Source organism: Cydia amplana, chromosome 3, assembly GCF_948474715.1.
Source record: "Cydia amplana chromosome 3, ilCydAmpl1.1, whole genome shotgun sequence".
NCBI classification, from domain to species: Eukaryota; Metazoa; Arthropoda; class Insecta; order Lepidoptera; family Tortricidae; genus Cydia; species Cydia amplana.
This window is the reverse complement of record NC_086071.1, coordinates 7,502,067-7,529,709: the sequence shown is the minus strand read 5'-3', so window position 1 is coordinate 7,529,709 and position 27,643 is coordinate 7,502,067. Positions and strand designations below refer to the sequence as shown.

General features: G+C 38.6%; 3 protein-coding genes across 3 annotated transcripts in view; 2 read left to right on the top strand and 1 right to left on the bottom strand.

Annotated features, from left to right (window-relative positions):
- The window catches only part of LOC134662666 (gamma-aminobutyric acid receptor alpha-like), a 40,362-nt gene extending 31,481 nt beyond the window's left edge, over positions 1 to 8,881 (top strand). The window contains exons 6-10 of the mRNA XM_063518937.1: positions 2,125 to 2,259; positions 6,401 to 6,528; positions 6,993 to 7,178; positions 7,645 to 7,776; positions 8,648 to 8,881. Of these exons, the coding sequence (XP_063375007.1) occupies positions 2,125 to 2,259; positions 6,401 to 6,528; positions 6,993 to 7,178; positions 7,645 to 7,776; positions 8,648 to 8,881 (815 nt within the window). The remainder of the gene's footprint in view (positions 1 to 2,124; positions 2,260 to 6,400; positions 6,529 to 6,992; positions 7,179 to 7,644; positions 7,777 to 8,647) is intronic.
- Positions 8,882 to 8,905: 24 nt separating this feature from the next.
- Positions 8,906 to 9,713, top strand: LOC134662527 (gamma-aminobutyric acid receptor alpha-like). The gene is made up of 2 exons (XM_063518787.1): positions 8,906 to 9,047; positions 9,542 to 9,713. The coding sequence occupies exons 1-2, from the start codon at positions 8,942 to 8,944 to the stop codon at positions 9,703 to 9,705; spliced, it is 270 nt and encodes an 89-aa protein (XP_063374857.1). The 5' UTR covers positions 8,906 to 8,941; the 3' UTR covers positions 9,706 to 9,713.
- A 3,331-nt stretch (positions 9,714 to 13,044) lies between these two features.
- Positions 13,045 to 26,734, bottom strand: LOC134662472 (adenylate cyclase type 9). The gene is made up of 8 exons (XM_063518704.1): positions 26,641 to 26,734; positions 25,813 to 26,171; positions 24,661 to 25,676; positions 22,736 to 22,990; positions 22,082 to 22,423; positions 20,431 to 20,807; positions 18,876 to 19,040; positions 13,045 to 15,131 (listed from the first exon to the last, which is right to left on the bottom strand). The coding sequence occupies exons 2-8, from the start codon at positions 26,097 to 26,099 to the stop codon at positions 13,314 to 13,316; spliced, it is 4,260 nt and encodes a 1,419-aa protein (XP_063374774.1). The 5' UTR covers positions 26,100 to 26,171; positions 26,641 to 26,734; the 3' UTR covers positions 13,045 to 13,313.
- Positions 26,735 to 27,643: the final 909 nt, after the last annotated feature.

Sequence of the window (27,643 nt, the reverse complement as noted above, 5' to 3'; positions counted from 1 at the left end):
GAGTGGCTTATTTCTAGGCTCTAGGTACATATACGCAGAGTGTAAAGATACATGCATAAGCTTTATTAGTATTTTTATTAATTAGTGTACCGTACAAAACTTTGTTCGCGGTACACTTATGGGATCACATCGGTCTTGCTAATCAGTTAAATGTGTTTTTCTCAGAACCCGTTTTTTAAAATACCTAAGGAGTTGGTACTTATGATGATTTTGACGGATTTTAACAAATTTTGACATTAGGCCAAAATAATAAATATGTAATAGGATAGGAGCTTGATATGAGTGATGATAATTACCAGCCTAGTCACCGATTACGGAAAGATTATCCAAATCTGGGTCAGGTATTCTCAAATCGAATAGTTGTGTTTTCGAGACACGATTTTTTCGAGCGAACTTTCCGATGAACATCACTTAACTGGCCTAGTTAAATGAAGTTCATTGGAAATAGGCCTCAAAATTCCCCCAATCCGCTTAAGTACAAACCTCTTTAAAGAAAACGAATGTCACCATGAATATCCCAAAACATTTCGATTGCTATGAATTGTTTCAATATTTAAAAGTTATAGGTACAGTTTTTATGTAATTACATAACTTGTTAAAACTCCGTGTTTCTGAAATATAGCAAAACTGCTAACACGTGTTGAAAATGAACTCGACTGTACAGTGCATACCGGTGAAACTTATCCGGCCGGAATGCGCTTATGATCGAAATTCGAATAGTAATGGAACGGCAAAATTACTGGAACGAGACTTAGGGACATAAATAGCTTAATACTGCACGCATATCAGTACCGTAACGGCCATATTCGAACTTTAAGATACGTCAAGTACTAGAGATTTAAACGATATGGAATGGATATGCCAGTGTCAAACAAGTGTCAAAAGTGACGTTTCTTTAAACAAACGCGTCACTTTTGACACCTGTTTGACACTGACATATCCAATCCATATCGTTTCAATCTCTAGTATTTGACATATCTTAAAGTTCGAATATGGCGCGAGTAAACTTTAGCAACGAACGTAACGTTTATACATGTCCGGTAATAGGCAATATTAGTTTTAGGGTGGGTTGTACCAAACTGTCTGACACCGTTAAAATGTTCCTAAAATTGGTAGTATTATAAATGGGCATAAGAAGTCTCATAGTTCACTGCTGAGTGACGTTGGCCAGTCCGTCAACTTTGGTTGGTGCTAGTAGGTTACGTTGGAATAGGTATCGGTCAGTAGGTACGTATCGTTATAACAAAAGATATACCTACAGTAATCAGGAAAACAGAGTCGATTTGATGACGCAAATAAAAAAAATGTTAAACCGTCCAGTCCCAGCTTAGGATATAGTATAGCGACTCAACATTGTATTGAGACCTTTCATGCTCTTTCATACATAAACGTATGAATGTATAATTCTTTAATAGTAATGTAGGTACCTATATAAAAAGTCGTTAAGGTTGCTCCTATTATAATATAGATATATAGATAGAATACTCTTTATTGGCACACCTCAGTAAAAAGCTACAAAAGAAAAGAACAACAACCAGACAACCTTTGGGTAGCGGAAACAGAGGGTTTGGGTAGGGTGGTAATATTTAGTCTGATTAGAATCGTTGCTTACAATTACATCTACAAACAATGATACTTATACACCGTGTTTTTTTTTATTTCCGTTAATTTCAAGTGTGCATTCCTGAGCTTAAATCAAGTAACTTTCTCAAAGACACCGATATTCTAATTAACTCCATTTCGGAGATAATCAATAATTTATTTTTTTCCTATAAGGCCTCTACAAGCGTGTACACGATGGGTTATAGGCGTTCCAAAATTAAAGCGCTTACCTTGTGACAAATTGGACAAGTTGCCTTTAGTCGCGGCTGGACAAGCGAGAAATGTGCACGTGCTAACGAGCTCCCGCACACCGAAAGAGAAATAGACGACTTTATGCTTAACAACGAATGTGACAAAGATGGATGGAATGAGAAAATAATCAAAAATAACAGATTTTTTCGTAGGCACAGCAATAAATATGAAAGTATTTTTTGTGCTCCTCAAGTATGAGTATAACCTATAATATCATTGTCTACAAATATACATTTATCAATGTATGTATCATCTTCTTTGCTTGAACAGATGCGTACTCCAACCAGCAGCTGGTGTACCAGTGGCAGAACACGCAAAGCGTCAACTTTGTCCCGGGAATGACGCTGTCCCAGTTCGACCTAATCAGCTTCCCTTACCGAAACTTCACCTTCACCAGGCGAGAAGGTAATTTACCTTATTGTAAAGTGTCTTATATCATACGGCCCCAGTCGCGAGCGACCAGCGGTGCGGAGGACGTGCAACGTCCAACGTGGCGTCCAGCTTCCAAAGGATTTGAGACGTTTAGACTGTTCAGAGGGGCTACCGCGAAAACCGAATTTCGCACATTTGGATTTTTCTCTTTTACTCCAATCAAGGCGTAATTAGAGTGACAGGGAAAAATGCCCGCAATTTGCGAAATTCGGTTTTCGCGGTAGCCCCTTAGAAAAACTTAGCAAGTAATCAACATAGACGAGACGCCTCCTAGAGCGGTATCCAGATTTTACAATTTGTTAAATAAAGCTTTAGCCCATTCCGCGCTAATTACGACACGTTGCCGTTTTGCCTCTCTCGAAGCATTTTCGCTACATACCGGGAAACCCATGTGATCGGCTACGACGATTTTGAGAAAAAAAAATGGCTGTTGGACTATTCTTTTTACGATGTTAAAGAAGTTTTTGACATAGCCAATAATTTATAAATGGAATGTATTAATAATAATGTAAGTACCTTTCACTTAAATAACTTTATCAATACTACCTATCGTAAGGGATGTAAGTAATGTATCTAATTTAATTGACATATAGGACCTATCCTGATATTTTAATTAAGCTGATTATTTAATTAATTTAAATGTTATAAGTATAACAACTGAATAGGTATCTAGTGCCTAAATAACTTCACATATAATATTTAAAATATTATAAAGAAATGACTATGACTATGACGTAGCGCTGGCGCTACGATGGTAGCTCAGCGGTGAAAGTGTTAATTTTGTTATGATATACCTTAACACGAATCGCACAGTATGGGCCCGATTCGGATTTTGTAATAGACATCTATTAGATATCTTTTAGACATCGCCAAGATACGATAACAATATGTTTAAGATCTAACCTGTCAAATTAGACATTTCCGCGATTCTGGAGATACCTACTCTTGAACGATTTCCACAAGATATTACTTAGAGATCTAATTCACATCTAATAGATATCTAACACGATCTATCGTAAAAGTTACATTGATTGCCCGATTGCGCTGCAAAAGAGAACTATTGAAATCTAAACTATAACGTATCTAGAATGGATCTAGTACGTGTCGTCTCTTGTGAACATCTTGAAGTTCGAATACGGCAGTAGGTATATCGCGCGCAAAAAGTACATGCAATCGTATCATAGTACAAACAATGCAGATAAAAAAAAAATAATGCCGCTCCTGGTCATTCCATCCTCTACGAACCTAACTCTACATTTGGAGATATAGAGTTAATTAATTATATAACATTATAAACAAAACATTTAACAGCCTAAATATGTTAGCACAAATAAATAGCAAATTCATCACGTTTGTGGTCCGTCGGCGTCGAGAACAGTTTCCTCGTTATTGTTAATTGTTGTCAGCCAAAGTAGCATTTATTCTCAAGTAACTTTGTTTGCGGCAAATATGACGAACTCCCCTTATTAACGCGGCCTAATTGTGTCCTATACAAATATAAATAGCGTCTTGCAATTCCGACCATTCTTATGATTCATTTAGATTATTTGTCTGGCTTTGTTCCGACCGCAGGGTGAATCGAAACCACATTTTTTATCTGACTAAAGGATGAGTGTCCGGGCTGGAGCTTCCGGAGCTTCATTTCTACGGAAATAATCATCCTTTTAACATGGAGCAATATTCCAAATCACAATTTAATGGATTGGCACCCTAATTAATAATCAAGTAATAAAGAAATACCCTAACTTTGGATCCCTTTTTATAAACTACAACTTATGTCCACGGACACCCTTTTGGATGAAGTGATCCCAGATATCCAGCCAGTTTATTTTTGTAGAAGTAGGTACCTAGAGAATATCTTCTGTAATTTCTAAAATGAAAATATTGAAAAAACAAGCTGGAAACGGGATAAGCGCCGCCCAAAAATTAAGGAAAAGAGTTAGAAATTAGTAAAATAACTAGGTCATCCATAGCTGCTCTAACTATCCAACGTGGTATAAATGGTATAATACATACCGCGACCGTTATGGGTACCTATTTTTGCACCGGAGCCAGTAAAGAGCGGTCTTCGAATCGAATTATGTTGATTGTGGAGCAAAGAAACGTTTGCGATTCTAAACAATGAGTACAACTAAAACATAATAAAAAACACTTAGATTCATAACTTATAAATACTTGCCCCAAGTCGTGGTCGCTCGGTAGGGTGCCCAGAAGCTGCTCGGGCTGGCCGCATCGCCCCGCTGCAATGTATTCATCCGTTGAGCGAAATATTAGCCTTCTGGTCACTATGTAGAAGCATTTTTTATAACACTTTCATGGCTCCTTATAGAGGCGACGCGCGCTAGTCCCCCACACCACACTAGAGTTTCAATCACAAACGCCGGAAATATGTAGCTACAACCGAGGATACTTGAATAGGTTTAAGGCTTTTTGGCGGAAGATGCGGCCGCACCAGCCCCAACTTTGGTGCTTGGAATATGGGCGGCCCTGCTATATAACCCTGTCTATAATTATAATTTCATCTTATATTTTTCCAAGGCGAACAATATTGGATTTCTTGAGATAGATCCCGCTGACAGACAAATCGGACAATGGAGGCTTCATAACATGGGATTCCATTCCTTTAGTTACGGAATTCTAAAAAATGCCGGCTAATTGAAAACCTCCTCATTTTACAAGCTTATATTTAACTTGCAACGTTTGTTTGTGTTGCACATACATTATGTATGAATGTTAGGTATGTATGTATGTATTTATGTAATGTATGTTCAGGTAAAATCTAGCAAGCTAAATTAGGCCCACATCCCATTAAATATTCGGTTGAGCTGAAACTTCACTTATGTAAGTTGGGGGACAATGCAATATTATGGTACCATCGAGCTGATCTGACGATGGACAGAGGAGGTGGCCATAGGAATTCTGATAAAACAACGCCAACTAGTGTTTGGGTTTGATAGAATTGTCTTGTATTCAGAAAAGTCACGTTGAAACAAAAGTGCAGTCAGCGATAAAGGCTTGTATTAAAAATTTACAGAAAACTTATACACATTCGGATTAAAAAGACTCATTATATAGTTTACGTTTTTTACATGTTCATGAGTGTTCGGACATATTTTTAAAAAGGTCTTTTTCTGGTTACATAAAACATTTCGCGGGAATATTACTTGCGATAGTAGGTATATTTAGAAATATAAATATTGGCTCACCTAGGAGCTCATAACAGCTTTCATCTCCACTAATCGCAAACAAAGACAAGCTACATCCGCTCACGGACTAACTTGATTTTCTGCTCTTCAGGAAAATGCCGACCTAATAGAACTTATTTATCGTAAGTGCCCAATTACCGATGTAGCTTGCTCTCAGAAACAATATTACGTTACGATGTTACATTATCTATGCTTTATACAGGGTGGGACACAAGTACCTACGTAGGTAATGTCTTAATATGAATTGGTTTCCAAATTGTTTAAGTTTTAGCTTTGACAATTTAGTAGTTTAACCATGAAGAACACAATGGTTAAACATGTGGTAGATACGCATTGTCTAGTATTTAAAAATTGGTAAAATAAATAAAATATTAAAATATCAAATGAAGCACATTTGATATTGAGTTGCCTGTCCTAGTCCGTTTTCTTACCACAGGAATTTAAAATAAAAATCTAAATAGAACGATAAGTGTAGGTAATTGTTTTCCGATCACAAAGTGTTTCTTAAGTACTCGTTCACCGAATGTCTCATTCACGCCCGAAATAGACGTTCAAGTGCTATCGAACAAAAATATGTTTCAGTTTTTGTACCAAAGGCAAATGGAAATGATGTTTTACAGAACGGTGACGCAACACGAATCTGCTTTTACGCCTCAAACGATTCACATGGGTTTCGGTAAGGAAAATGACTGACAGATTAAAATAGGCATTTCGGTGTTCCCCTCGTGGGAATGTGGCTGTTGCTCTTGTACAGTTGAATCACCCAGTAAAGTTATAATTTACAACTTTATAGTTTGTATGTAAGTTATGGTTTCAAATGGCTAAAGTAGCCCCACGAATCAAAGTAACCCAAGTCTACAGTAGGTAGATAAACAACTATAAATGTTATAAGAGTATTTTTTGCGCAGGAGATTTTTCCGTGCTTCAAGTATCGTTCAACCTGCAGCGACACACTGGGTACTTCCTCATCCAAGTATACGTACCGTGCATCCTCATCGTAGTCCTCTCCTGGGTATCCTTCTGGATACACCGCGAGGTAACCTATGCAATCAAATAACGATAATATCATTAGATATTAAGGTATGTTGCGTTCAGTGCGGTTCAAACGAAGGATGATTAAAAGGCCTACTGCTAGGTACTACTTTGTGTCCTTGCTGGACCGTGCTAACTTAACTTTTGTAACTTGATTACCTACCTATATCAAAAAATATATTAATGTAAGTCGAACATACCTACTCTTTAAATAAAAAGTAAAAACGACTTCAAAACAAAAAGGATAAAATAACAACCCGTTTTATATGCGCTAGCAACTGATACGTTTGAAGTCGGTGCCAAGCCTATCCACAACTGGGTTTATTAAACTAATTTTCATTTGGTCACTTAGTTTGTTAAAAGCAACACCAACATATACGTTTACACAGAACTGCCTAACTGAAAATTGTTATTGATGTTACATAGGTACCTACTCATTGTTGAGTATGACATTATTGTACATTTTAGGCAACGTCGGATCGCGTGGGCTTGGGAATCACAACGGTGCTGACCCTGTCCACCATAAGTCTGGACTCTCGCACGGATCTGCCCAAGGTGCGATACGCGACGGCCCTGGATTGGTTTCTACTCATGAGCTTCTTCTACTGCATCGCTACTCTTCTTGAATTTGCTGGCGTCCATTACTTTACCAAGGTACTAAAGTAGCATTACTCGTCTTGCATCTGTAGCCTCTTAGGCTACTTATGGGGAATTCCCACTAGTTACCAGTGGTAACAACTGAGATTTTTTTCTCACCTTTTGCCTTTCTCTTTCCTTTTCTTCTTTTTCTTCTTCAGCATTTCCATCTTCACCACTTAGGTTGGCAGTCCTCAACAGAGCGGTTCTCCAGAAACTTCCTGCCTCGCACAGCTATAACTTTGGAATGATCTGACACCTGCGGTAATTCCGGGCCGATACGACCTTCAATCTATGCCTTCAATCCTTAAAGAAAACAAAACAGTGTATTCCCATCTTAAAGGCCAGCAACGCACTTTACATCCCCTCTGATGTTGCAGGTCCATTGGCGGCGGTAATCGCTTACCATCAGGCGATTCGTCTGCTCGTTTGCCTCGTATATCATAAAAAAACTTGATCTTGATGATAAAATAATTTTGACCAGGTCGGCTCTGGCGAGATCGTGATAGACGACGCGGAATGGGAAGAGCTAATAGAGGAGGTGGGGGGCGACGCGTTTGCCGCGCGGCAACTCGCCGCTCGCCGCCGGAGTTCCGCCAGATCCTCTGCCAACTACGTGAGCAATCTGAATTTATTAAAATAAGCTTCCCACTCACAATGTAGGGGGAGTCGGAGACTTGCTCATGTGAGTTTTTTTCTTTTGGTATGTATATGTTTTCCCCGAATAGGTAGGTAAAACGGGCAAGTCTCCCGTACTTCCTCTGGTAACATGAGGGTAACATACAATAGTAGGCAATAAAATTGTACGGTCCAATAAGAGTAGGTCTTTACACAAAATATTATCTCTCAAAATTATTTGCATATATGCTTCATCCCCTGCAGAGTCGAGATAATATTATGCTCGCAACAAAGTTCCTAGGTAGCTACTTCTCCTGGACTACGATTCCTTGATGCAGCCATTAAGATGCTTATAGTGATAAACGCTAAAGCTCTCCTATTGCCGTGAGCGTCATTTGGAAATTAGTAGTAGGAGTAAGCACTTTATTGTAGAGTACACACAGAGACCACAAAATGTTTCCAGAACATAAGATACAAAGACAGCTAAATAACATTTTTGAAGTGAAAACTTCTTTAGCGGCGCTGTGCACTTTTTGTGATGGGGAAAAAATGTTAAACTCGTAACAGGTGTCACGTGACCGTAAGACGTAAGACGGACAGGTGACCTGATCGACAAACTGTTACTTCAATGTCATTAAGTTTTTCTTTATTGATTTAAATGCCACCTAGTGAGTTTACCTCTAACTGGAATTAATATAACTCGAGTACTAACAGTGATGTGCTTAGGGGTTTCAAGTAGGTAATGCGACGAAATAACGCTAGATGGCGTTAACCTCAATTATACATAGTGCTGCAGACATTTTGCAATAGTGATTGAGTTTTCACTTCTGCCGGCACTCCCTGAGTGCAACCCGTTGTTTTTTTCCCAGAGTTTCTCTCTGCCGCAACAAAGCAACTGCCCCCCGGATGCCGGCTCTGAGCCCGTGGTCCGCCTGACCATGGAACGCACCACACAGACGGAGTCGCGCGTGCCTGGCTGGCGGCAGCTGCTGTACTGCCTCGCCGGGGACGACCTTTACCGGAGGAAGCGGCAGGTCGAAGCTGGTGAGGACTTCCAACTACCACCAAGCAACTATAAAACATCCTTTCCTTCCTTCAAGTAACTATAGGTCTACCGCTTATCTTAAGTGGTTGCCGGCTCTGAGCCCGTGGTCCGCCTGACCATGGAACACACCACACAGACAGAGTCGCGCGTGCCTGGCTGGCGGCAGCTGCTGTACTGCCTCGCCGGAGACGACCTTTACCGGAGGAAGCGGCAGGTCGAAGCTGGTGAGGACTTCCAACTACCACCAAGCAACTATAAAACATCCTTTCCTTCCTTCAAGTAACTACAGGTCTACCGCTTATCTAAGTGGTTGGGTATTGGGTAAGAGCTCGCGACGTGATTTTTTTGTAGAATGTAGCTGAGTCTAGGGACTAAAACCAGTTTATACCTAGGTATATTACCTTTCTACTTAGGTACGTCACTTATACAAATCGACTTCATGTAGCCAAGCCTTCAACCTCTCCGTAGCTGACCATAATATATAACTTCTTACCAACCGCCCCAGTTAAAAGATAGATCTATATACCTTACCTACCTATATTTATGATAACTACTTAGTTTAACTTAGATACTTAGCAATGTATAAGTATAAAGAAAATCTGGCTGACTTTATTATCGCGGCTTGAAAGCCAAAGGCCACTTCAGTAGTACCTATGTACCTATATATTACCTACCTATGATTTTTTCAAAAGCTAATGCTGCCATTGTTTACCGGTAGGAATGCGCGGCCACATCAACAGCGTGTCGCACATCGACCGCGCCGCTCGCGTCCTCTTCCCGGCTTCGTTTGCGCTTCTCAACCTCTTCTACTGGCTCGTCTACGTGTTCTCCGCAACTGATTTCGCCTGGAGTGACAATCCCATGAACTCGCTGTCTCATTAAGAATAAAGACGACGTCATGTTACCGCTCTTCCATACAAACGTGGTCCCCATTTCCTATCTGGATGTTAACTTACCTATGGAAAATATTTTCACGCAATTTTACGCATCGTGGTTACTATAGTAACCACTATGACTCTTTGTTTATTTGTTTGTTTTTTAGATTTTTTAATTATTATAAGAGTTAAGACCAAATGTTTGTTAGAGTAATTTAATCTTGAATAATAATCCTATCGATTAGTATAATAAAATAGCGAGTGTTTGGTTTTTTTTTTTTAATTTTAGTTGGTTCGAGTCCCGGGCGAGGCAAGCGTGTTTTAGAAAATCTTTGAATGAAGTTTTGTTTCTTTTAAAAAATAAAGGAATATCTCCTTTAAGTAAAATGAGCCAACTTAAAGATTTAAGGTAGTTTCCCTCCGGGGCCCGACTTATTTTGAATGGAATAGAATAATAGTAATAGAACCTACCTATGTTTGATAAGCTCAGATATCATATTGAACCTTCTGTACATTAACTGTGATCGTTTAAACATATTAGATTAAAATTGTTAGGTACCATGACCCGCTCCGGGTTTTTTCCTAATGAAAAGGCTGTCCATCGCAATACGGCGCGGAAAGCGTGATGGGCACCTTTGGATCGGGGACAGCCCGGGACGGGTTTTAGTAAGTAGTTATTTTTTATATTTTTAGTTTGTATTTATATTTAAGTTTATACAATAAATTTCATCTTTCGGTACCTATAGTAGCAATTATAATATTATGTATAACGTTAAGTATCTATCAAATGTAATTTTCCACTTTAATGTGAAGAAAAATAAATGACGTACCTAATAGACCTACTTACAGAAATTTTATTACCTACTTAATTAAATTATTTTAATTTTGCCTGTCTGTAATACCTATTGCAAATTCGTTTTATTATATTGAGCAGATGCGTTCCGATGTTGCATACGTCAGTCACTTCCATTTGGTGACAATGATGGAATGTAGTACCTACACTATCATCAAACTAATTTGCTAAAATGGATACCGGATACCATAATAAAAATAGGAACGAATAATATCATCATTAACTTAAGATGTTACAAATCCAATTCACACAACTGTAGATTAAAGTACTGGAACAAGACTTTAGGTAAGTACTAAAACGTTAGGTAGAGTAATAACTTAATAAGAGCCAGCAAGGTCGATGAGTGTCTTTAGCAGAGAGAAATTAATTAATAACAAGACTGTGGTTGATCAAACAGGCTAACTCTTTAATTACCGCGGGTGGCAGCTGTGTTGTCTCAAACTCGGCGTCTAAATATATAAAGAAAAACAATTAGGTAACTTTATCATAGCGGATGTTTACGTGTTGACATTGCACAATGAGTTCCGCTTAGGTCCGTGTTCATTACAACGTAGAACAGTTGATTAACGATCTTAAAACGTTTTTTTTAAATTATTAAATCTTGTATCGTATTGGGCCCCATACATTCCACGACTCTTCTCTTTCCGCACAGACTACATATATGAAGTAATGTTACCAATGCATACAAAAACAATATACTTACTTTTAATGTGTTGTATGTTTTTTTATACAAATCGTAGATAGGATCGAGAATAGACAATTTTTGGAAAATTCAATCGTTCAGACACCAAGTACTTAGCTTCGTAGTAATGAAAGGTTAGGTGATAAGTAATACGACAGATTAAATTATATCTGTTTATTATTTTACGATGTTTTACTGAAAAAGGTAGGGATTATCATGTATATAAAGAAAAATGTTTTCCTTAAATATTATAGTCATTTAGTCATATATATCGATTTTCACGTATCACAAGAAGGTTTCTATTTATAAATATACCAGTACATCTTTGAATTTGTAATCTACAAAGAGCAAATATAATAATATTACCGAAAAGGTAAGATTTAAAGAGAGCTAATTGCGTCTAATAATCCAGTTTTGGTCCAACATTCAGTAAAAATACCGTCCCCTCTGAAAAAATCATTCTTTAAATTCTTCGTTTCCCTAGTAGAAAATAGACATTCGAAGGCAACATCATAAATACAAGTGGAATGTACAGTCAAGGCTTTCATCATAAGTTTAAATAATTCTTACAAGGTATGTAATGCGAAGACACGCGGTTGTACAATTTTCGCTTTAGAATATCTTTTTCGGGCAATATAGTACATAAGTATAAGTACGTCTCATCGTATTTGACATATACAATTACACAAAAAGACTCATTAACGAAGACACAAATCGTCTTCGGATATCATATGTACGTAAATACAATTTTATGTTTATGTAGACAATAAACGCTGCAACCCTGTGCATTATTAAAATTGTGCTAGTTGATTGTAATATATGAATCATTATTAAGTTACTTGAATAATCATATTATTGAATATATGCTTCTACTTTTGAAACAGGACGAGCCAAAGCTGAGGCATTGCACATCGACGGATAATTTGCTACTAATTTTACAATATTACTCTGTAAGCTAGAGGAAAACGTTATTAGCTTCGGAACGCCGTACTCGTACATTTTACAAAAACAATCTAAATCGGATTTAAGTACGATACGATACATCGACACGGCTAACACAGTCAGGTTTCACCCACAACCCATACCATTCGATGCCATTATATTACGCATTCGTCGTTCAATTAACACGTTTTTCATCTTATTAATAGGTACAAATAATTTAGCTACCCTTTGGAAGAATCGTTAATATTCCTCATTAATAATTACATAATGAACTACGGTCAAATACATCATAACTATCATAAGACGGGTAAATAATATTTAGTCACATATACAGTAATTTCATAGTGGACTAGAGCACTGGTCACAGATTATTAGATGCGGCAAGGAGATTTGTTTCACTCCACACAAACATGCGTCACACACGCTGCCACTCACACACGCTCACACCTACAACCCACACACGATCCTGCTTGCCTGCTAAAGCGAGAAATTAACATTACCATTCAATATCTGGGTGACCGAGCTTCGCTCGGAAAACATATAAAAACTCGAAAATGCGCGTTTTCCCAGAGATAAGACCTAGATCGATTTTTCGCCCCCGAAAACCCCCGTATAGCAAATTTCATCGAAATCGTTAGAGCCGTTTCAGAGATCGCCGAAATATATATTATATATAAATAAACAAGAATTGCTCGTTTAAAGGTATTAGATTAGTAATATTACCTATAGCGGGACTGCAAGCAGGGTGGTGGGTGCTAGGTGTAAGCCAAATAACAATAAATTAATAGCCTTTATACATTTAGAGTATTTCTGTAAGCCATTATATCACTTTTGTAATGCACACAATAAAATAAGCGGGCCATACACAAGTTATTTTTTCTGTTCCCAAAAGTTAAGCATACTGGAACGTTCTTTCTGGTTGAGAGTTGTACGACCAAACCGACGTAATTTTGGCCTGTACCACATGTATTTCACCAAAGTTCAGAACTTGCGGGAACAGAAAAATCCAATCCAATTAAAACCTAAATCTGTGTATGACCCAAGCATCTCTTAAACTGTAACCTCATTACGTTAGCTACGTAACAAATATATAATTAAATCACAGATTCTACTTTCCATTATAAATAGTTTATTTCACTTAGAGTAATTTTTTTCTGACTAAGAGATATACGTTCATATCGTCTTTGCCTTTGACGTACACGCTGCCGCGCTGTTCGAACTCGTAGATAGGTGACAAGACAGGGATGCACGCCTCGCCCACTTGGATACGCTTCACGACTCCCGTCGAGTCCATCCGAGACGCGATATTCACCGCGTCGCCCCAAATGTCATAGTACAATTTGGTAGTGCCGATAACCCCAGCCGTTACATCCCCAAAGTTATATCCGATCCGAAGAATGAAATCGAACTCTAGCAAATCTTGATTGAAATTGTCTACAACTTTCTGCATTTCTAAAGCAAAGTCCATCAGCTGGTAGAGATGATCGTGCGAGCCGCGGGAAGAGTGCCTCAAGTCCGGGTTGAGTCCGCTAGCCGCCATAAACGTGCTCCCGATAGTTTTGATTTTTTCCACGTGCTGAAACTCCGGTCTTTCTAATAGCTCGTCGAAATCCGCGATTAACTCGTTCAGAACTCTAAGGTACTCCTTTCCCTTTAAGTAGGACTCGTCGTACATTTCATTGAAATTGACGATGCTAGCGAAGATAATACCGACGTCCTTGTGGTTTTCAGAATACTTGGCGGTGTTCTTGAGCTGGTCGGCGACGTGGCGCGGGATGATGTTGTGTAGGAGCCAGTCCGCTTGGTTTCGCATGTTCTGAACCCTCTGCTTGTCCCGGTTGGCTACAACGTTGCTGTAGAAACTGAGGCGGTAGCTGATCTCAAACTCTCTATTGAGAAACCATACCAGCATCAGCAGCAAAACTATGTCTAAATAAAGCTCCGTTAAATGCATCTTGTGCAGCATGCTTTCGCCTGTCTCTGTACTGTTGTTCTCTAGCCATTCGTCAGAATAGTCATCGGTCGCGTTTAATGAGGTATTATAAGTAGCGGCTATTATTGAAGGCCGCATAATATCAGCGTCTAAATATTGAGTATTAACTTCGTGACATCCGAACACGGCGAGGAACAGGAAGAGACCAGCATATACAGTCACCAAAGTGTTCTTCACCAGCCAGTTCATTTGGGTGAAATTACAGAAGTGGACTATGCTAATGCACAACAGATACACGTAAAAGGACTGCTCGCCTTTCAGAATGGGCATCGTCGTGTAATTACAGGAGAAATTAATTAAAATAGCCAGAATCGGCAGGCTGATTAGCAGCCCGCCCGACAAATGCCACGGAAACCAAGCCGTTAATTTCCTAAATATCTTCACGGACCGCCGGATGGTGTCCGTGACGGGCGGGTTCCCTTTCGTCTTCCACTTCAAGTAGTGTCGGTACACGCAGCAAGATATCGTTATAGCCTCTATGACACTGAACAGCGCGAACCACCCGATCCACTGTCTCCACTCGTTATACAAAACGAATATCGAAACGGAAACGGCCAGGAAGATAATAGCAGAAACGAGAATATCCAAAGCGGTGTTAAATCTAGAAGTGGTCAGAGTCGGAGGGAAATCCTCGCAGTCGTCGCTCCGGTGCGCCTTGTCGCGATATTGCGCCTCTATTTCTGGCGCCTTGAAGAAGAGAGTGAATCTGTTAAGGGGAGGTTGGACGAAGTAGTTGATGCCTGACCTGGCGTTGTCCTGGACGCAGCGGATCAGCTGCAGGTCTGATTGCTTGCGCAGCTTCTGTAGGGAGTGTACCTGCTGGTCGTTGAGCGGCGGCGGCAGGCGCGCGCGGCACGGTGGCTCGTTGAGCGAGGACTGCGAGGACGTGTAGTAGCCAGACACGCGGTGCTGCATCATGTCGTGCTGCGACACCGCTATCGCCGTGTGGTTCAGGGCAAATATCTGAAATAAATAATTCAAACTCATTCACATTTTTCTCGAAAGCTCGAAGCCCGGAAATATCCAAATGTAACATCAAGTATTATTGTAAGTATTTGTTTAAGTGCGAGTCGGACTCGCCCATGAAGGGTTCCGTATTTAGGCGATTTATGACGTATAAAAAAAACTACTTACTAGATCTCGTTCAAACCAATTTTCGGTGGAAGTTTACATGGTAATGTACATCATATATTTTTTTTAGTTTTATCATTCTCTTATTTTAGAAGTTACAGGGGGGGGACACACATTTTACCACTTTGGAAGTGTCTCTCGCGCAAACTATTCAGTTTAGAAAAAAATGATATTAGAAACCTCAATATCATTTTTGAAGACCTATCCATAGATACCCCACACGTATGGGTTTGATGAAAAAAATTTTTGAGTTTCAGTTCGAAGTATGGGGAACCCCAAAAATTTATTGTTTTTTTTCTATTTTTGTGTGAAAATCTTAATGCGGTTCACAGAATACATCTACTTACCAAGTTTCAACAGTATAGTTCTTATAGTTTCGGAGAAAAGTGGCTGTGACATACGGACGGACAGACAGACGGACAGACAGACAGACAGACATGACGAATCTATAAGGGTTCCGTTTTTTGCCATTTGGCTACGGAACCCTAAAAATGAACTTTAATAGTTGCTATATAGGGCTGCGCATGCGGTAAAGGGTTAAGTAGATACCTAAGTTTAAGTTACCTATCAACTACCTAGCTTGCATATACATAAAGGAGCCTCGTCTGCCAACAAACCACTCTGTGGTTTGGCAGAAGAATATATGTAATTAGTTGTAAGCAAGATCTCTGAATAAACGTTTTATTTATTTTTTATTCATAATGTAAGATTTTTATCATCATAAAGAAGATATGCTGGCAGGTTCTAGATTTTAGAGAGAAGAATAAGATATTACCGACAGAAAATACGACACAGTAAATCTGGCCAACTAACTTTTATAAGAATTTTCTATTACTCACTGTCTGACAATAAATGATTTATATTTTTATACAACCCTCAAATATCCTCATTCTAAGGCAGAATACTTACAAGCCCGCTAGTATTTGTAAGTATTGTAACGTCGTCCCTTCCAAATACAATTTAATTTTGTGTGATTTTAATCATGGCATTTGCCCTTTATTAAAGGGTATAGCCGGGTAAGCATGGCCAAACTGCCCTTAGCGAAAAAAACAATTTCCTTTTGCTGGATTATTAACCTATGTATATGTAGTGCTTTCACCAAATATTAAGCCTGAAATGCTTCAGATTTAAAAAAAAAATGCAAAAAAAGAAAAATCATTTTTATTTTATTACAGCCAAAGTACTAATCCGATTTCTTTGTAATTTGGGTATGTTGTATATACAATTAAGGTCGCTTTCTGAAAAAAATAATATTGAAGTATCTCTTAAAATAATAGTAAAAAATTGAGATGAAAACTTTCAGAAAAATAAAAAAAATACGTGCGAGATAGCGACAGTTACCAAATTTACATATTTTATGTAGAATTTAATAATGTTTAACATATATTTTTTTCAAAAATTAAAATCGGGATTAACAGTGTGAAAAACTCGAATTTGTAACATCCCATAATACTCTCTCTTCATACAAGCAAAGCTAAGTAGTCATAAACGAATGAAGTATATTGTGAACGCAGTCTTTACGAATTTGAATTTAGAATGTGACGTATTTTATTCATCAAAGGAACAGACATTTTTCAATCGTTAACGCTCTGTATAAAATTCGTGCCTGTTTTCCTGTTCCCGCGCTTTTTTTAGGGTTCTGTAGCCAAATGGCAAAAAACGGAACCCTTATAGATTCGTCATGTCTGTCTGTCTGTCCGTCCGTATGTCACAGCCACTTTTCTCCGAAACTATAAGAACTATACTGTTGAAACTTGGTAAGTAGATGTATTCTGTGAACCGCATTAAGATTTTCACACAAAAATAGAAAAAAAACAGTAAATTTTTGGGGTTCCCCATACTTCGAACTGAAACTCAAAAATTTTTTTTTCATCAAACCCATACGTGTGGGGTATCTATGGATAGGTCTTCAAAAATGATATTGAGGTTTCTAATATCATTTTTTTCTAAACTGAATAGTTTGCGCGAGAGACACTTCCAAAGTGGTAAAATGTGTGTGGCCCCCTGTAACTTCTAAAATAAGAGAATGATAAAACTAAAAAAAATATATGATGTACATTACCATGTAAACTTCCACCGAAAATTGGTTTGAACGAGATCTAGTAAGTAGTTTTTTTTTTATACGTCATAAATCGCCTAAATACGGAACCCTTCATGGGCGAGTCCGACTCGCACTTGGCCGCTTTTTAAATCTCTGAATGCCGTTCGCCCTAGCCGCATACAGCCACGGAGTTTAAGGTCCGCGCTCAGCGAAATAAGTCGCGTTCTAAATTCAAATTGCGTTGGGAATATAACTTTCTAGTATAACGTACAAGTTATTTTGTATGAAGAGAAGGTATTATGGGATGTTACAAATTCGAGTTTTTAACACTGTTAATCCCGATTTTAATTTTTGAAAAAAATATATGTTAAACATTATTAAATTCTACATGAAATATGTAAATTTGATAACTGTCGCTATCTCGCATATATTTTTTTTATTTTTCTGAAAATTTTCATCTAAATTTTTTACTATTATTTTAAGAGAAAATTCAATATTATTTTTTTCAGAAAGCGACCTTAATTGTATATACAACATACCCAAATTACAAAGAAATCGGATTAGTACTTTGGCTGTAATAAAATAAAAATAATTTTTCTTTTTTTGCATTTTTTTTTTAAATCTGAAGCATTTGAGGCTTAATATTTGGTGAAAGCACTACATATACATAGGTTAATAATCCAGTAAAAGGAAATTGTTTTTTTCGCTAAGGGCAGTTTGGCCATGCTTACCCGGCTATACCCTTTGTAACAATTCAACTATGTATAATTTTGCGTTAGCCCCCCCTTAAAACAAACGTATAGCGATCGGCGTCAACGTCCAGCGTTTTTTAGGGTTCCGTAGCCAAATGGTAAAAAACGGAACCCTTATGGATTCGTCATGTCTGTCTGTCTGTCTGTCTGTCTGTCTGTCTGTCTGTCCGTCCGTCTGTCCGTCTGTCTGTCCGTCCGTATGTCACAGCCACTTTTTTCCGAAACTATAAGAACTATAATGTTGAAACTTGGTAAGTAGATGTATTCTGTGAACCGCATTAAGATTTTTACACTAAAATAGAAAAAAAGCAATTAATTTTGGGGGTTGCCCATACTTAGAACTGAAACTCAAAAAAATTTTTTTCATCGAACCCATACATGTGGGGTATCTGTGGGGATAGGTCTTCAAAAATGATATTGAGGTTTCTAATATAATTTTTTTCTAAACTGAATAGTTTGCGCGAGAGACACTTCCAAAGTGGTAAAATGTGTGTCCCCCCCCCCCCCCTGTAACTTCTAAAATAAGAGAATGATAAAACTAAAAAAAATATATGATGTACATTACCATGTAAACTTCCACCGAAAATTAGTTTGAACGAGATTAGTAAGTAGTTTTTTTTAATACGTCAATATCTCCTAAATACGGAACCCTTCATGGGCGAGTCCGACTCGCACTTGGCCGCTTTTTTTTTTATCAGTTATGGCCTGGATGCGAGTCCTTTAAGCCAAAACGTCGAGCGTATGTTCCGTGGCCCTCGGGTAAGAGCGAGTGTAAATGGGTACCTGCTGCTGTATGCTGGAGCGGCGGCTGGTGCTCCGTATGCCGCTGTCCTTGCGGCTGTTGACGGACGGGCACAGGCTGACGGAGTCCTCCTGCCGCCTGCGCACGCACGCGCGCAGCTCCCCTTGCGTGGCCAGCGTCGAGCTGCGCGCGCGGCACACGGGTATCTAAAACATAGCATTTTTGTTGACAAATAGACATCATTTTAGCTGTTGTATTTTTTCGTATAACATTTATCTGCTCCCACACCCACATTTTTAGGGTTCCGTACCCAAAGGGTAAAAACGGGACCCTATTACTAAGACTCCGCTGTCCGTCCGTCCGTCCGTCCGTCCGTCTGTCACCAGGCTGTATCTCACGAACCGTGATAGCTAGACAGTTGAAATTTTCACAGATGATGTATTTCTGTTGCCGCTATAATAACAAATACTAAAAACAGAATAAAATAAAGATTTAAGTGGGGCTCCCATACAACAAACGTGATTTTTGACCGAAGTTAAGCAACGTCGGGCGGGGTCAGTACTTGGATGGGTGACCGTTTTTTTGCTTGTTTTGCTCTATTTTTTGTTGATGGTGCGGAACCCTCCGTGCGCGAGTCCGACTCGCACTTGGCCTGTTTTTTTCGTATAACATTAATCTGCTCCCACACCCACATTTTTTTTTTTTTTCAATTTGCCAATAAACCCGTTTAAGTAACCTCGGCTAGTTTACAGCAAGTTGTTAAGCGGGACAGGTGCCCGTCGGTTACACAAAACCATCTGTCACCGATAGAACGGTAGATATTTTATTGTAAAGGAAATTTCATAGTTCTCTACTGAGCGACGTTTAATAGTATGTCAAGTATGGTAATGGTAAGTGCAACTTTCCCTTAATATCTTGACAACAAAGTTGTGTTCACTTAAAACACCTCACCCGCTTACCTACTACTGCTTAGAAATTATACGTCGTACAAAACCGACGACGAATCGAGATTTTCCGCTCTGACACACGGCTCATTTGTCGAAAACCCAACAAAACTGTTTTCTAGGGTTGGCAAATAAAATACGCATCTCCCAGCCTCAATGCCCTCAATGCACTGACAAGGTGAGAGTAGTGAATGATACAAGCGCTTGGCAATATCAGATAAGTAGGTACATACGATTTTTTTTACGTAGGTAGGTACCGTTGCCAACCTACGATATAGGTATGAACAGTTTAAACGTACAAGAACATTATAGCAATTTGTCAAGCTTATATGAAGGGTACACGGAAAGAACATGTCTAGTCACTCTGACAATATTTTGAGTACCTAATCACGGTTTGAAAGGAACGATGTATTTAACTAACCATACTATTTTCGTGTATAGATGTTTTTAAAGAGAGAAAAAAAAAGTAGTTTTATTTATAAACGAAGCTGTAACTAATAGTTCATTGACAGCGCTACATTTTGAGATTAAAAACTAATTTTTCAAAAAAAGTGACTAGTCATGTTCTTTCCGTGTACCCTTCATATGTAGTACCGAATCAATTGTTAAAAAATCTGCTGTTTGAGTACAGTTACTGTCAAGTTCAACTTACGTCAATATTAGTAGGCCTTCCGTATTGCGACCTATAGCTGCTACTTCTCGCGAACGGCGACATGTTACTCCTTGATTGGCTCAGGTACGACCGAATATCGATGATCTCCTTCTCAAACGACACCATATCGGGGTTCACCGGCGTGTTGAGCTTGCTGCTGGTCGCCCTGGCCTTAGTGTCCTGAGCCTCTATTACTATAGGCACTTGCTGGTAGCCGTTGCTCGACGGCGCGTCGCCGCACGATAGTAATTGAAGTGTTTTGTCGGCATCACTGAATTCTTGTTTCTTTATTGCATGCAGTGGGGTATCGGAATGTTTTCTTAAGAATTTCGACACCTTCCAATTCTTCAACTTACTCGCGTACTTGCCGTAACTTCCTAAAGAGTTAAAGAAAAAAGTTGTAGGTAGGTATAATACGTATATCCGACTGATTATATACGGTACGGTAATGCCTAATTTATGAATCTAAATAAGATAATAGGCGTCTTTTTGTTAAAATTCGTTTCGCTATGTAAATAGATTGATAAGGTCTATTTAATTTTATTTATATATTTATGCATAACGGCATGCCATACTCGTAACTGAGACAAATTTACGACACTGTTTCTGAATGATTCAAAGAAAACAGACATACCTAAGTACAAACATTCATAAAACATTATGTAAACGAAAATCGATCGAGGTACCTAAATATATTGAAATTTGGGCATCAACTTAAATGTTTGGTTTTATCCATAACGGCGGCGTGTTATGACAATTAATTATCGAATAACCGTTTATCTTATTGACACCTGAACTGTTTGAACTCTCAGTTAGAATTTAAGCACGTGTTAATTTTATTTTATTGCATTGACAACGTGACGATCCGCCTCGTCATGATAAACACAACCTTAACGGTTTAGCTTTACGGTTTACATTTGTTGACATAATACCTAAGTGTAACTATAGAGTTGATCTCGAGCAGTTTATTCGCAATAATGTTCGTCCATGGACTTGGCCTGGAAACGTTTGAAGTCCTTCACCTCTATGTCACGCGCTACGATAGTGCATGCGGCTGCAGTGTTTACTAAATGGCAACATGGCTTTGTACATCAGTGATTCTATTTTTAATGTTTTAACAATCATCACTCAAATCTTGTAAACATAGCTTATCAATGAAATAAGTTCATTTTTTCATCTTAGTTGTGTTTGTAGAATCACCTATGGCGAGTCATCGTATCTTATCAGGGCCTTGTGCTGATAAAATGACTGTGCTCAGGTTCAATCTATATCTTTTTAGCTCTAGAGGTTGCCCGCGTGGGATAGTCAGTTTCATTACCATTCCCAGGATTTCCAAAATAATTTAAGTTTAGCCAGTTACTTTCGAATTTATAACACCGGTACCTATGGTATGGAAAAATACACCAAGCAAGCACACGAAACCGATATACCTAATGACAATATTTACAGAATTGATTCCGAAACATAATCTGAGTTTGTCCGAATAGAACAGCGTATCACGACCACGCTGTGATAATATTATTCTATGACGTTATCGAACAATTTCAAATATATGATTCTGATATATGCCGACGTACCTTGCACTTTTGGAAAATGAAAAATGTTAGGAAACGGAAGGAAAGACTAAAGTCTAAACATAATTTAAACTTACCTACAGACGTAGGACTTTTAGATGAGCTGTCAGTTCTCTCCGGAAACCCTTTCTCCCTTTTTTCATCCATTTCGTCGGAGTCCAATATACTGGGCAGCGAACTAGCCTTAGCACGGAAATGGAAGGGAGCTGGCGACAGAAAGTTGTCCGATTTCCGAGCGTCATTGAAGCCTTGAGGAGATTGGGGAGAGCGAGGTGGTTGCATGAAAGAAAGGACGGACTGAGGGGACACTGCGGGGGATATAATGAGGCGCAAGTTGACGGGGTTGGCGGGCGTGAGGCACTGCTCGTGGTCGTACGGGGAGCTCAGCTGACGGCCCTCTATGAAGTATGTTTTATGACCTGGACATATACAATAGGTATTGTCAAAATTTGCTAATCAAAATGCATCAAGTTTATGTAGACCTACCTACTACAGGGTCTACAGGTACGGCTAATGTAAGACACAAAATATGTGACGAGAGCACCTACGGAATATATGTATATGTACCTAGTTATTCTAATTCATTGGAAGTTGGATGAGAGTAGCTGTTAAAAACAATAAAAAATGATGGCCCAGTTAAGTGTGATAAAATTAAAATGTTTACATCGTAAAACTTTATCTTGACGCGATTGTAATTAAGACATTAAAATGCACTTAGGGGTAATAATTACCAAAAACCTCCTCGCCTTCTTCGAGAACATACGAGCCTCCGAGAAACCTGGTGGTCTCTTCAGAGACATGTACTCGTCCGGGCTTGCCGGTCGACTCCATCTTGTTGGCCAAGGACACGTCGTTGCTCCAAACGTCGAACTTGAACCTGCGGGTGCCCACGATCCCGCAGAGCACCGTGCCCGTGTGCACGCCCACTCTCATGTTGACGCCCTCCCCGCGCTCTCTGTCGAATTCTTGGATAGCATCTATCATACCTACAAAATTATTGGCACGTTCACTCATACATTTTTTGCAATTAGTGGACTACGTGGTACAAAGAAATCATAAATGTATAAGTATGAATCACATATACAGGTCAACCGGGATAAATGCGTCAATTGAGGTAGGGTAATTCCGGGGTAGATGGCCATAAGGGGGAGATTGCCCATCCAAATATTTCATGGTTCTGATGGCTAAATGTTTTTGTTTAATAGCTTCACGTCATGCTTGGGAGCAAAGATATGGCCAAAATTTTGGGGGAAAAACTTGTAAAAGTACGTAAAATCCTTGTTGATTTAATTGTTTTGACTAGTGCAAACATTTATTAGAGGGTTCATATTTTACATGGTGGTAATGCTAGTGTCTTATTCTAATGGTATTATTTGCTTTTGTTTGTTTAATAGCTTCACGTCATGCTTGGGAGCAAAGATATGGCCAAAATTTTGGGGGAAAAACTTGTAAAAGTACGTAAAATCCTTGTTGATTTAATTGTTTTGATTAGTGCAAACATTTATTAGAGGGTTCATATTTTACATGGTGGTGATGCTAGTGTCTTATTCTAATGGTGTTATTTGCTTTTGTGGTGCAAAGTTGTAGTATTGTTCTAAATAAGAATGAAGCTCGAGTATCAACTTGTTTTGATTTTAGGCGTGGTCTTCTCTCCCGGAGGAAAAGGATAGATGACCAGTTCAAGTTGGGGTATTATGGCCATATGGCCGCGTAGGCACACAGTTATGAAGATGTTTCTATCACGAATTAGTTATTCCAAAGGTTATCAGATATCAGTGACGACGTCCCCTTATGCATGATAACGATTCAAAAAGGAGAATGGAGTTCATTTAGAAAGATTACTATTGCAGGTGTGGGAAAAAATATCACGTGCCTCTTCTCCTCCATAACTGCGTTGAGTGCGCTGTTTGCTGGTATTAGGTGGCCTAAACGGGGTCTTGAGAAGAAAAGGGACTTGGGGAATGAAAATGAAAAATAAATTATACTCAAATGAAGAGTTATGTTATGGCCATCTCTCCTGTAATGGTATGATCATCACTCCCGGATACCTCGGGAGAGATGGCCAATTGTAAAAATTTTTTGAAACATTTTTTCAAGCTGTTCGCTATAGAAATATTTTTTTGTTTCTTTCATTTTCGAAAGCCAATTAATCAAAGTTTATGAAGAAGTAAATATTTCTTTAATTACATGTAAACTTATTTTTTTATCGAGTCCTAAAAAAACTATGGCCAACTACCTCGGAATTACCCTAAATGCGTCTTATTTCTAAACGGAACATTTTAGAACTATTGCAACCCTCTCTGTTCGAAGTGTGATCGAACTTTTAATGCAGAGTTGCAGGCGGCTATAATAGTTATAATGTGATGCGTTTCGAAGATATCTTCAAAAGACGCATTTTCCACAAGAGACACGTTTACCCCAACACCGGTTGACATTTAGTTTTTTTAAATATAAGGTGTGCATTATGTGCAAACGTATTAAAAAAATCGAAGGTAGTTCATGATTCAAAATATGTGAGGCAGTATCTTACTCTTTCTTACTAGATCGCAGATCGGAAGTTTTACGCGGCATGTTTTCATTTTAAAGCATAATAGCAAAGCAATTTACGACTGCCTTGTTGTAAACAACCTCGTCATGTGTCAGTGATTATACATACCTAACCCCATCTCGACGCAGCACGTGGCGTGGTCCGGGCGTGGCTCCGGGCAGCCCGACACGCAATAATAACAGTCCCCTAGCGTCGAGATCTTCTCGCAGCCGTGTATCTGACACAGCTCATCAAACTTTTCAAACAAATCATTCAGTATATTCACTAACTCTTCAGCACCTTTGTTACTGGACATTCTCGTAAAACCAACAATATCAGCAAATAAAATACTGACATTGTCCATACAGCTCATGTTAAATGGTCGGAACAGTGACTTAATATCTCCCGCTGCGGGATTAGAAGGCCTCGCATTGAGTGGATCGTGATGATTCTTCAGATTAGGCTCTGATTCTAAAACTTGCTCCTCCATTAGGCAGCTCGCAAGCTTTGGAGGCATTACTGAATGTATCATTTTCTCTTTCAACTGTTTCTCCATTTCTAGCTGTCTTCGCACCAACAGACTCTGACCTACTTTCATAAATGTACCGCGCATTCTGACAAATGTCATTAAATATATATGTATACCGATAATGTGCACACACAGCTGCAGCAGGACCCTCACAAATAGCCCAGGGCCTTGCCATTCCTGTTCAGTCAGGTGCAACACAATGTTCAACACTTCAAAAACAACTGAATATAAAATTCCAGTGATAACACAGGCAAAAAGTGGTAGAGGTGTAAGTGTGTATATAATTAACAGGATTTCAATGCACATGATGAAGTGTCCTGATTGGCTGATATCGGCCGCGCGGGGAGGCAGCCCATGCGGCTGCACCTGTGTGGTGAGCGTCACAAGTGACAGGCTAAGAGTGCACAGCGCCAAGGCCATAACTAAGGATATCTTGAATGTATACCCCTTGTATACATTTGTGAATGTGACATACAACATAACAGATGTTATCAACAGGACTCCAGCAAATATAGAACACAGAAATGGCCATTTCACTGTCATGCCATTCAAACCCAGGACCACAAAGTAGACAAACCATGATATAGAAAATATCAAAATGTATAAAAGTGCAAATCTGAAATTAAAAGAAAAACATTTTTTTTTAAGGAAACATTTAAAAATTAGCAGCTATAACATTTAGAAATGGGTTCTCATGCATTTATTTATATTTTAGGTACACCAATATTTTTAAATTTATATTTTAAACTCACCTGAATCTTAATCTTATTTGTCTAAAGGAACTATGTCTATATTGGCCTTCAAGTATTTTGGAATCGAATCTGGGATTCCACCACGTACCCGGGGCAGCCCTTTCAAAGGCAATGGGGATGGTGAGCCCACAGCAGTTGGTTGTAGGGCTATTGTGTGCGAGGTACGCCTGCACATGAGGTGCCAGTCTAATTTGAGCATCTTCTCCCTCTGAGCACTCTGCCTCAGGTTTCAGGTCAGACTTCTCCGAGCCATCACTGCAGTTGACACACCCACTTGGGGCACTCATTGTGTATATTGCAAGTGTTTCATGCTATCCATTGTCCAATCATACCAGAGTAGGGCCTGCCCATATTGAAATCTACAAATAATAATATAATGTCCAATATCCAAAATTGCCATTTTTGAATACTATAGGAGTGAGATATTAATGTAATAGGGACAAGAAAAGCATTCAATATCATATGTAAGGGATGCCGATCTTAAATCAGAACACATAACATCCGATAATAACTGAAATACTCTCGTGCATCTAATTATAAAAGCTGACAAGATTTGTTTGTATGACATAAATAAAAAAAACATTAATCTGGACTTCATCGTTTATGCTTTTACACCCTTTTTGAGAAAGATAGAATCGGTGAATATATTATGATGAGGGATGAGATAATCAGTATTTCCTACGATAATTATAACAAAATCGCTGTGAACAAAGTTAAGGCACCAATTCGAATGCAATGCATAAAATCAAGGTTATCACTAACTTATACATAAACTCTTAAAAATGTAAGTCACAGATTTTTGCATCAGTAATCATAAACCAAACATACGTTTCAAATCCAGTCTATCATTTCACTGAACTAAAATCAGCAATGAAAAAGTAAATCCCTTCACAAAGCTGAAAATCCTGAGAGCCTGCGACCAGCCGACCACAGACAAAAATCTACTATTTTATTGAACTGACGTTGACATTTGCTTTTGCTAACGACACTGTTCCAAACAAGGTTTATAATGCTCTGCGTTTTAAAAATATTAATTCCAGACTGTGATTCCAGACGATTAAAGTTATAGTCTGTCAAGCTCGATATGTCAGTAACAATGTAAAGCAAACTAAAGTAATAGTATGGTATCCCTAGGAAACGAACAAAAATCAGCAATGTATGCTCATCTGCTGGAATAGATTGTAAAAATTATTTACTGCTGATAATAGCCAAAACACACTAAGTAATCGCACCCGTAAGTGAGAGCCAGAAAGAGATATCTCTTTCGCGAGGTCGCGGTGTGGTGCGGTAATGTGTTATAGCTTTAAGGCAAGTATATACGTCCACGAGTCCACATAAAAAAAGAGAAAGAAAAAAATGCCGCGAAATTCAACCTTTTGACCAAACTTTTGACCATCAGGCAAGCCAAGAATCTACTGATTTAAACTTTCACGATTTTTACACACTATTCAATTGTACAACGGGACTTAATCGCGTATTTAATCTAATAATATAAGGTACTGCCAAAATAATAATACATTGCTTTTAAACCAAATAGAAGAGCTAAAATTCCCGCAATTGGATAACTACAAAATTAATTATGGTTTTCAGCACTAAGTCTCTCGTCTCAATTCACCCCTTAGGCGGCAGACTAGTGGTTGAAATAAAATAAAACACTTATGAAAATATATATGTATTCAACAAAATAGACAGAGCCATTAACATCATACTTATATCACTTATATGTATGTAATATAAAAATGCAGGGAAATATGTAAAAAGCAAGTTTGAATAGATTAGTAAAAAAAAACATAAACATGGTTGTACTTAGAAACACTCTTAGAAACATTAC